General features: G+C 48.4%; 1 protein-coding gene across 1 annotated transcript; it reads right to left on the reverse strand.

The window, feature by feature from the left end:
• Positions 1-5414: 5414 nt before the first annotated feature.
• LOC125553463 (mitogen-activated protein kinase kinase 9) lies at positions 5415-7061 on the reverse strand. The gene has a single exon (XM_048717243.2). The coding sequence runs from the start codon at positions 6535-6537 to the stop codon at positions 5533-5535; it is 1005 nt and encodes a 334-aa protein (XP_048573200.1). The 5' UTR covers positions 6538-7061; the 3' UTR covers positions 5415-5532.
• Positions 7062-11299: the final 4238 nt, after the last annotated feature.

The raw sequence follows: 11299 nt of genomic DNA on the forward strand, positions 1-11299 counted from the left end.
AAGATAGACAGGGAAGGGAGAGCATGGAGGTAGGCAGGGCTACTCAAAGGAGATCTCGATTTTTCCTTTGGGAGTCTAGCTAGGTGGTTTGTTGCGAGAGAGTAGTGTGAATGTTTAGAGTGGAGTGGAATTAGTATGGCTTTGCGTGCGTAACTGTAAACAATGTGGAGTGGTGCCTTCCCCACTTCTTCTTTAATATATGATATGCGTACTCGTGCATATTCGAGAAAAAAAAACATCATCTTGAAATTTTGAGAATCCTACCATTAGAGGTGAAAGCACTCTAGGCTAAGAGCTCAGTGAAGGAAGCATTGGTTCCAACTAAGATGCCAGAAGCTTGGTAAAGATCTACAACACGAACTACAAAACAGCAACCATACGAATTCATAGTACTGGTTTAGTCTCAGCATTGCAATTAATAAACTGCAGCATTCACTACGGACATAATCTCTCATGTATATCAAATGCTCAATCCATCATCTACTATGGCTATACTTATACCTACGGTTATGACGCGCTTACGGTATATTCCTGTAATTTCATGGGTTGATGGCCCTAGTGTGAGTATACGTTTCTCAGAAACTCTTGACCTTCCTTGAGATCGATTCATGCACTTGAGGAGTCCAAAAGAAACATCTCGTTGCTGAATGCTATAATCATCATCAAGGCCAAAACACATCGAGTATTCCAGTGCATTGCGTTGGCATAATCCGATAGATCGTCCAAAAGAGACGCCATGACGGCTACCAAGTGAATAACCGAACATACACTCTCTGTCAGAGGCGTTCACCGTCGGCGTCATTACGTGCCTGCCTACGTACGCCCGGGAGATGGATCGGCCGTCAGTGCATGTTCTTCCGATCGAAGGTGACATTTTTGCTAGATCCTAACCATCGCCAACCAGTGCAATTAACTGGTACTTGCAGTAGCACACACTGTCACCATCCACGCGTAACAATGTAAAACCTGGGTTTTGCCCCTCCTCTTAACAAGTGACCGTTGGGCCTTCGCAAGAGTAAAATCTGAAAGTTTAAAATTGCTAATCATGCATGGGAAGCAATGGAGAAGTGTCATTAACCTTGGACTGACGTCCGTGCCTATTAGTTTTACCTCAACAGTTAATTAGCAAGAAAGGTATCAGGGGGTGGTACTTCATTCTGATTAGAAAAATATTCCAGTGGTCCTTGAACGTACTTTCCTCTGCAGGTACTACAAAATTACCATAACATATACGAACTCGCAAGATACTTAACACTCACGCATCACCTAATGTAAGTTTTATCTCCATATAGTCCAAGAACTCCTTGTGAAAACCTAGGCAGCTGGTGATGTGGATCGAATGAAGTACCATCGAGTACGTGCGTACGTAACTACAGCCACAAGGGGCTAATTTTTGCTCAACCTTAGCTATCAGCTACAAATTGATGCACACAATGTAGGGATAGAGAGACTCTCATGTGATTCGGCTTCTAAGGGTCAGTTAGTTGTGGACGGTGGTATCGTTCTAGATTCCTAGGGCAATCTCGTTACTGCCGTCGAACTTTTCTCAAAAAATATAGGAAATGTTAAAATCAGAAGCCAGATTCTTAGCGTTAAAAATCTGAAGACTAGATTTGCCATGTGAAAACGTATAAAATTGCCATGCTTATGTATAGAATTTGTCATGTTCATACAGTGAAAATTGCCATGAGGTGAACACGCCAGAAAAATTGTCATGCTACAGTGATTAATTGACATGGCGTTCGATCAAGACCCGACGTACCTGAGGGCATCAACATCAAATTCATAGTGATTAAGTGACCGTTGCACCTTCGCAAGAGTGAAATCTAAAGTTTAAAACCGCTATCATGCATGGGAAGCAATATTGCTAAAACAAAGTTTGCGTGAGAAGCAATGGAGAAGTGGCATTAGCCTTGGACTCATAGTGCTTATTAGTCTACCTCAACTATTATCAAGAAATATTTCAGGAGGTACTTCATCTGAAAATGGAATTCAGGGGTACTTGGGCGTACTTTCCTCTCCAAGCAATACAAAAATTATCATAGCATATATGAACTCGCGAGATACTTGGACTCACGCGTCACCTAAGTTTTATCTGCATATAGTACTAGAACTACTTGTCAAAAGCTATGCTGGCTATATGAAGAAACCCACATGTGGACAGGAAGTACCATAGTGTACACTCAGCTAAAAGGCTAATTTAGAACAACCTAGCTATCAACTGCAAAACGGTGCACACAATGTAGGGATAGAGAGACTCTCGTGTGATTCGTCCGAGGGTTAATTAGTGAGGTGTGGACGGTGGTACCGTCCTAGTAGATTATTTGTATTCACAGATTCATACTCCCACAACCTGAATGCATTTCAGTTGATTCTGTGGTGGTGTAGAACTATCTATCGATCGGGTGCTTCACTCAGCGTTCACGTCACCTGCGTCTTTCTTAATGAGTAAGATTAAGCGTACGTACATTACTAACTGCGAAGGCAGCCGCCACTAATTTTCCCAGGTGCTACCTGCAATGTTAGAGTCGATTCTGTTAGCCTATCGTTTTTCAGATTGAGACGGAAAAGAGATATACCGATAAGGAAGAGGATAAAAGTATCTTTCCTAGATTAATCTAAGTAAGTTGATCCTGGGTGCCGCCGGCCGGCTATAAAATACTACTGCACTTGATTCATTCATATAGTTTTTCTGGGAGGGGTTTTCATTCATATAGTTGGAAATATTGTACACCAATGATGCAAACTGTGTTAGTTCAAGAAAAAGGGAGCCCAGACACTGATAAACCCAAGGCATGTTTTATTTAGAAATGGAGGAGGACTCCGGCCTCTGCATCTAGACGATGCATACAGTCACTTTATTAATTATTCATACAAGACCTTACAAAGTCATACACCAGTAAGACTAAAGTCACCGTCTAGGCAACATCTGTCGCTACTCCTATTCAGTTGATGAAGAGATGCTGATAATATGGGCCTAATACCTAACAGACCTCGCAGCTAAACCTAACATCTAAGACCTAAGGTCCCAACCAGGACGTCTGCCGAGTATGGGGCTCCCATCAGTCCGGCGCACTCCTCAACCAGGACACTTGCCGGGTATGAGGCCACCGCAGCCACCTGCCACCAATCCATCTTCAGTAATGTTGTTGCACCTACCTTGCCCAGTCTAGCTGCCATCGACGCCACCACGGCGTCTGACAACGCCACCATCATGCACGTATCCATCCACACGCGCCAGTCGCCAAAACTCCGCAGCGCCATGCCGCCGGGATCCGTCGTCGACCTTGCGGTAGATCAAACACCGCTCCTCCTTGTCCCCTCCAGCCAGCTCCTTCTCCAAAACGATGCCCTCGGGAGGGAGCACGACATCGAAGGCGCCATCATCGTCCGATCCGGTAGACCATGTACCTGAAATTTTTCACAAGGAAAGGTGTTAATTTCAGGGTACACGAAAATGACAAATGTGTGGGTCTATCAGAGATGTACTTTTGGGGAGTAGTGTAGTTGTAACTAGTGAGATGGTACCATCTAAAACAAACTACTCCCTCTATCCGGTCATGTAAGTCGGGCATGTTTTTTTAGATCTTTGATTTGAATAATGAAATGTATGTAATATGTCACCAAAAATAAATGTTTGGAAACTTCATTCAACAAGAAATCTAATGATATATTTTTAGTAGCATATAACATATATTTATTTATTTAAACTGACGATCTAAATACCATGTCCAACTTATAGACCCGGATAGAAGTAGTAATAATGAGATGGTTAGTCTCCATAAATGACCGTCACAGTACGAGGACAAACACATCTATGCGGAAAAGCATGCCACATTGATAACACGATAGTGTACCTCATTGTTGAGATCCATTAGGGTTATACCTCTATAGCAAGGTTCATCGCAGGTGTTAGAGTGGTCGTTTTTGGCTGGGTTTAGAGAAACATCCTACGGGGGAGGCAACAGAGTGGCAATAGAGAGGTGGTTAGGGGAACAAGGAAGGTGTCTTGATGATTAAGAAGGTGATGCAAGTGGCTCATCGATAGAGCTTAGGTATACATAGGTTCTCTATGGTGACAGATGTAATGGTTATTACTATCGATCAAGTACGATGACACGGAAAATATAATATGGTTAGGAGGTGGTGCTCACTAGTGATGAGTTTCAATGGCTTCTGTAGCTGCTAGATATGATTTGGGGACATCAAATGAAGTGACAAGGAAGGTGTCGAGAAATGGGGAGTATATGCGCAAATAAACAAACGAACGAGTTGCGAGAGTCATCCTTCCAAGCCAATGAAATCAACACCCGGGAGCACAAGATGTTTGGCCCCGCTAATCGTTGGATCCCGATTCAATGGGTTGATGTACGGCACTTGATAAATGATTTGCTTGTATCACTCTTTTATGCTTTGTTCTTCTTCCATGGGAGTACGAGAACAAAACAATTGTTTGGTAGCCCACCTTGCAAGGGGTGAATATGTGTCCTTGGCCATAGTGTGCTCACTAATCTTAGATTTTCACATATTGGATTGGGTGTCACATGTAGATTTCAAACCTTGCGCGGTTAGTCTAGCTTTTGCGTGTTTAGTCTTCCTTGGTTCACTAGATGTATATACGAATGTTTAAATGCAGAATGTAAAGCGGGAGACGATGAATTGGAAGAACTTTGATGTAAATTGTAATTTAATTAAGAGTCTTTGTTGTCCGTATTTATGTTTTATCTTTGGATGTATGCTATTACATCAATTAATAAAATTGGACTGTTTGCTAAGAAATGAAATAATTCTTTAAAAGTATCAACCCAAACTGAGACCTATCCAAAAGATGATAAAATGACTAGGATTTGAATATTCAAAAGTTTATTGGGGTGTGGAGGCGAGGGGATGTGACAATATTTAAGGTACAACAAAACATGACAGGGTGATTATTGGACTTGTTGTACCTCAAGATGTGACATTTAGAATGTTGATCCTATCAAAACTAAATTAATTTTCAATTTAGAAATTATGTATAACTTTAGGTTTTGAAATGTGTAGTTGAGCAGGGTTTTTTCCACGATGAAAGTTGAGCAGTTGCCTTTCTAAAGTTTGATACAACTTCAGAAATGTTAAAAGACTAACGTCAGATTTTTAAGATTTCCAGCGAACGCCCAGAATTACCATGCTAAAACAGATAAAATTGGCATGTGCTACTGCAAGGGATTTGCCCTGCTCTAAAGCAAAAATTGCCATCTGATACCAAAATAAATGGCAGAAAATTGCCCATGCTGCGCAGAGTAATTGCCATACGTTCGATCGGGATTTGACGGTCCTAAGAGCGTCCACTGGGATTGCTTTAAAAACTGTCGTTCCCTGGTTAGCGACGTCAAATTGATGATCTGTAATCTGGCCGACAGAAATAATGCAACAGATAGACACCAAAACTAAATTAAACTATCTCGTCGATTTAAAATTCCGGAGTTCTTCCACTATCTGTATCTGCAGCTGTGCAAATGTCTAGCTACAGTTTGTGAACGGACAGTTGAATATCTAAACGCGCTGCGCGATCACTTCCCGGAGCGCATGTCTCGCCGATGCCACGTCCCTTCCGGCGACGAACGGGTGCGCGAGGAGCTCCGCCACTGATGCCCGCTTCCGGTGGTCCTTCTGCAGGCAGGCGGACACGAAACTCCGGAGCTCCGGCGACGCCGCGCCGTCGGGAAGTGCTGGCAGCTCACCGAAGCAGATGGCGCACATGAGCGCCGCCCAGGTCAGCTCCTGCCCGGCGGGGAGCAGCGGGTAGCGCCCCATGAGGAGCTCTAGGATGGTCACGCCCAGCCCCCACACGTCGGCGGCGTACGGGTCGACGCGGCCCCCCTCGCCGTCCTGCAACCGCTCCGTGTCGAATCTCTCGGGGCTCATGTATGCCGCGGTGCCCTCGTAGGCAGCGCGGTACTTGCCGGCGCGGGAGACGACCTCGGCGATGCCGAAGTCGCCGATTTTGACCTGCCCGGCCCTGTTGACCAGGAGGTTCGCCGGTTTCATGTCCCGGTGGACCACGCGGCGCGCGCGGAGGTACGCCAGGCCGGACAGCGCCTGCGCCGCCACCTCCGCCAGAGCCGCCTCCGGGAAGCCTCCCTGGCCGCCGCGGACGAGCGAGTCGAGCGAACCGCCGTCCATCAGCTCGAGGAGCAAAGCAGAGTCGCCGGACGCCGTCGGGAGCACCGAGTGACACCGAACGATGTGCGGGGAGTCGACGCGCCGCACAACATCCACCTCATCGCCGGCGCCGGGGTGGCCGCGGTGAATGACCTTGAGCGCGTACAGCGCCGACGTGCGGCGGTGCGAGACCTTGTGGACGGTCCCGCCGTTCCCGCGCCCAAGGACTTTGAGCATGTCAAAGTCGCTCTGGCGGAACTCGCCGTCCGGCCGAGCCGCCGACGTGGACGGCGTAGCCGCGGTGACCGGCGCCGGGGCCGGGCACCGGAAGGCCCACGTGGGGGCGTCGAGCGTGAGGTGCAGCTGCGGCAGCCGTCTTTCCCTGGCGGCCGCCATTAAATTGATCGCCTTGTGCGTCTGGACTCTTGAGATCGAACTTGCAAGCTGATTGATTATTTTGGATCGAGCCTTCGAATTCAGAGGTTTTCTTTTCGGGGGAATGATGGATGGATGAATTCAGGTTTGCTTTATACTGAAAATTGTGGCGGCTGGGATTGTGACGAGTAACGGCCGTCCTTTTTAAATCTTTCCTTGGAAAGCAATGTGAAGATGGCAATTCTTAATTAGCTTGGCCAATTACCTTATGCGAGATGTGGATATGCATGGAATTTATGTCTCTACTATTTTAGGAGTTTGGTGGATATACTCAGGCAGGCTGGAGGCCTACATGTTGAAATTGACAGCATCTCATGAACCTGGAGAATGATGATTTCAGAACAACACATGAAGAAGGGGGCTATCTTTGGGAATTTTTTAGTGTTTTAGGTATTTTTGATATATAAAGTTTAGTATGGGATAAAAGAAATTAATATGAGCTCCTACTCGGGGCATTTGAGATTTTTTTTGTTTATAGAACCCGGAGAAATATATTTTTTGTTTATATAGATCTTATTAAACTCAGGGACTGTATTTTGTTCGAAACATATTTGTAAACCAAAAGTGCCGATTGTAAGGTGATGACACCCGCGGGTGCCAGTTTCCTCCTTGGGGCATCGTCTTGAATTCTTTCTGCTTCGGGTGGACTCGTGTCTTGCTGCTTCTTCTCCACATTGGCTTTGACCCTGGCAGGCCTTTGTCTTGGCGACTTGGGTGGAGCTTGCCTGGGCATCCTGGGGTGGCCTCGGCGGCATGCTGCCCTTCGACCCCGATGGTAGTACATCGGGTATTGCGCCCTTCGGTCTCAGTGGCATGTTGCCTTTCGGCTTCACCGACGGCACACCGCTGCCGCCGCTCGAACTCGGCTATCCGACGCCCTTCGTTCGCGCCATTGATGCTTCTTGGTATGCCTCTACTCTGGTGTCTCTTTATGACATGGTTGTGTTTCTTGGTGGCCCAGGCGACATTTGTGTGGACGTCCTGGGATGGCCTCGGCGACATACTGCCCTTCGTCCTCGACGGCAGTACATCGGGTATTGTGCCCTTCGGTCTTGGTGGCGCGTTGCCTTTCGGATTCGCCGACGGCACACCGGCACCGCCGCTCGAACTCGACTATTTGACACCCTTCGTTCGTGCCAGTGATGTTCCCCTGCGTATTGTGTTTTGGTGCCTCACTTTTTCTCCCTAGGCCTTGTTGTGGTTCTTCGTCGGTGGTGGAACGAGCCGCTCAACGGAGCTCGCTCTTGAGGTGTCGGTCTCCGGGGATTTCGGTTTGGTTGCTGTAACCGGCCTTCCCCTTCGTTTCTTTCTTTCTTCTAGTGTTGGGCTATCCTCTTGGGTGCCTTCCTATGTAATTTTCCTTTGTGCCTCGTGTGCGCTTCATGTACTTGTACCGATTGCCAAGTCACTTTGAGTTGGAATATAACAAGCGGTGGGGTTTTTGCCCCCCTCCCTCAATCTCAAAAAAAAAAGATCAGGCATATCCCCGATTACCGCCAAAAGGTTTTGCGGTCTACGTGATCTTTTGAGTTTCTACGACCCTTACCGATGTCTTTTTCTTCGGGACGGCGATTTGCTTCGCTCCATGGCCTCGATGTCTCTTGGTCTGCATTGATGACTTTCCGGTCGCTGCTTCTACAAGCTCCTGCATTTTCAGAAAGTTTGCTCTGTCGAGTCGGAATCCCAAAAGCGGCGTCGAGCTATGTCCACGGTGCCGTCGGTGGATGCAAGAAGAAGAAGACTTTGGCACGCCAAAGATTTTGAATGCAGTACTTCTATATTTTTTTTGTAAGGGTATGTTGTAAGTACATGTGATAGATGGCTTTAGGCCTTTTCGGAAAATAAAATAAAATAGTTCAACCATGTAAAACAAATGCGGGAATTAAAGACAAAAGGCGGTAACAGTGAAGAAAGGCATTACTCCATGTCAGGAAATCGAAGTTGAGCCGTTGGACGCAGCCAGATCAGAAGATGCCCTTTCGCCGCTGTGGTTTGAAATTGCACGGTGCCTGTTTAACTGAAGAATGAGCTGCAGTTCTGAAGAGAGGTTTAGAGGACAGAAGATTCATAGATGTAACGGAATGGATGTGCACACAATACTTTTCTGCCCGATGTGCACACGACACGCTAGATGTAATCCACAATGAAAAAGTCACAGTGCACTCCGATGTGCTAATGCCTATTATATTCTCGTGTTCTGAACAAGTATGGTTAGTTATTCGAAATTACTATGCATACAATGCTTTTTGTCCGACCTTTGCACCGCGTGGAACCCAGCGGCCTGGTGCATTTTGTTTTCGGCTCCTCCTCTGACGTGCCGTTGGCCCATTCACATATGGACCCGGACCCATATGTCAGTGACCTAACGGCAGGGCATTGTACGTCAGAGGATCCCTCTCTGCGGGCGTGAGTGGTTCGATTTTCAGCGTGATACAGAAATTGTTCTTGGAAATGTGACCCAGTAGAGATTAAGTGACGGACACAAATCTGATTCGATATCAACCCCAACACACTCCGGGTTTGGGAGGTCCGCCGTCACTAACGAACACCGGCATTTTTAATTTCTGGTGACGTGGAATTCTTGATTTGGTAGCTTCGCAGAAAAATATAGACGTAACGCAGGGGATACTTTTTTTCATTCAGGGGAACTGCAGGAGATATTTGCTAGTAAAAGAAGTCTCTAGAAGAAGATACAGAGACTGCTTGAGTGAGAGAGGAAACAGAATAACAAGAAACAGATAAGACTGAAGACAGAGAGGCCCGTGTTGGTGGACTGTTGAGTCAGCAGATCGTATCCAGTTCAGCACAACCTTCAAGAAGGAACGACCGTCGCTCACTAAGAGCAACTTCAATGGGGCGACCCAAATGAACGGCGCATTTGTCGCTTTTTGTCCGTTTGGGTCGGCAGCCCGCCCGTCGTCCGTTCAGTTTTGCATTTGGGTCGACAATGCGCCCAACGCGCCGACCCATTTCATATCCGCGTTCAACTTTTAAATAAAAAAGGCCCGCGGCTGATCATGCCAGCGGCCATGTCTCATGTCGGCACCATGCCAGCGCCGGCTTCGGAAAACACCATAGTTCATGCTAGCGCATTTGCCAGCCGGCCGACACACATGCCAGCACACACAAAATGGTGGGACTTGAGTTCGAGAACGCCACCGCGGCTTCCGTGGTCATGCCGGCACACCTGCCGGCATACAAAAAAAGATGGCCCCTCGACGCCATAGATCACTCGTCGTCGAACTTGAGCATGTCGGCCTGCATCTTCTCGAACCACGGCCTCTTCCTTGGCGACAAGGCGTTGAGATCCACCTTCATGATCTCCACCCCGGTCATCATGCTTGCAAGAGCCACTTCTTTCGTCTTTGTCTTGGCGTTGGCGGCCTCGATCTCTAGCATCTTGACTTGCTTCTCCGCCTCGAGCTCGAACATCTTGGCTTGCTTCTCGGCGTCAAGATCAAGCCTCCTCTTTTGGATCTCCATGAAAGCATTCATTTTGCTTCGCCTTGAAACGCCGGCGCTCCTCCTCTCTTGAGTCCTTCTTATTGATCATGCTATCCACGCTTGCGATAAAGGCGTTGGTGGCCGCATCTCGCTTGTCCTCCTTCTTGGAGTTGGTCTTCCCTCGCGGCCGTGCCGGCTCGCCCTCCCCAACATCCTCCACGGCGCCCTTCCCCCCACGTGCCTTGAGCGCGGCATATTGTGCCTTGAACTTCTCTTCGTCCTTAATGACCCGATAGCAATGGGAGAGGTTGAAGCACTTGCCATTGTGTTGAACCTTGAATGCCTCCAAAACTTGAAATGCCTATAAAATGTTTCCATGCAAGCATATGGGCAAGTGATAGCAAAATGAAGACGTGAAAGGATGATCTTGATGGCACAAAAGAAGGCGGCTTGCTTGCTATCATACCATGTCTTACACGCCGATGCCGCTCACGGGGCGGGCCTTGACGCTCTCACTGGTGGCGCAAAACTTGTTGCACTCTTGTTGGATCACCCTCCACCGCTTGGAAATGGAGACCCACCCGCGCGTGCTCACAAATTGGTAGGGTGGGAACTTCTTGCGCTCATGAAACTCGCGGTGCACACGAGTCCAAAAGGTTGAATGCTTTTGCTCGGCGCCCGTCTTTGGATCTTGTCCAATGTCTCACCAACACTCGCAAAGAAGCTTGTCCTCGGCAGCTGTGTACGCCTTCGTGCGCTTGCTCTTGCGCTTCTGCTTAGGACCGGCGGTTTGGTTGGCGAGCTCGTCCTCGAACAAAGGCTCCACTTCGATGTCGCACTCGTCCTCTTCCTCTACCCCATAGTCGTCCGGGAACTCGTGGTCGAGGGGGAAGCCGTCCAGGTCGATGCCGACCTGATCACGCATGAAGGCCGCCTGATCGGGATCATAGCCAGCGACCGACGTGAACGCCCCGCGGCCGTCCTGACTTTGCGTCTCCTCGGGATCGTAGCCAGCGCCCGGTGCACCACCCTCGAAGATGAGGTGTTGCATGTAGTCCTTGTCGACGGCAGACGGCATTTCCTCGAACAGGTTACGGGCGTCCGGGAGACCGCCGGCTGGCGTCTGTCGCACGCGTTTCCTCGTGCCGCCGGACGACGAGCCACCGACCACCGGGTGGCGTTGAGGTCGATGGGCGTGGGCGCGGGCATGGAAGGCGCGACCACGCTCACGTCGGGTGAGCACTCCCCGGAGAGGTGAGAGGCCTGTGGGTAGACGTGG

The sequence above is a fragment of the Triticum urartu genome, chromosome 4A, assembly GCF_056163025.1.
Source record: "Triticum urartu cultivar PI428250 chromosome 4A, HENAU_Tu73, whole genome shotgun sequence".
NCBI lineage: Eukaryota > Viridiplantae > Streptophyta > Magnoliopsida > Poales > Poaceae > Triticum > Triticum urartu.

Coding starts and splice junctions, on each gene's coding strand:
- LOC125553463 (XM_048717243.2), bottom strand. CDS start 6,537: ATGGCGGCCGCCAGGGAAAGACGGCTGCCGCAGCTGCACCTCACGCTC.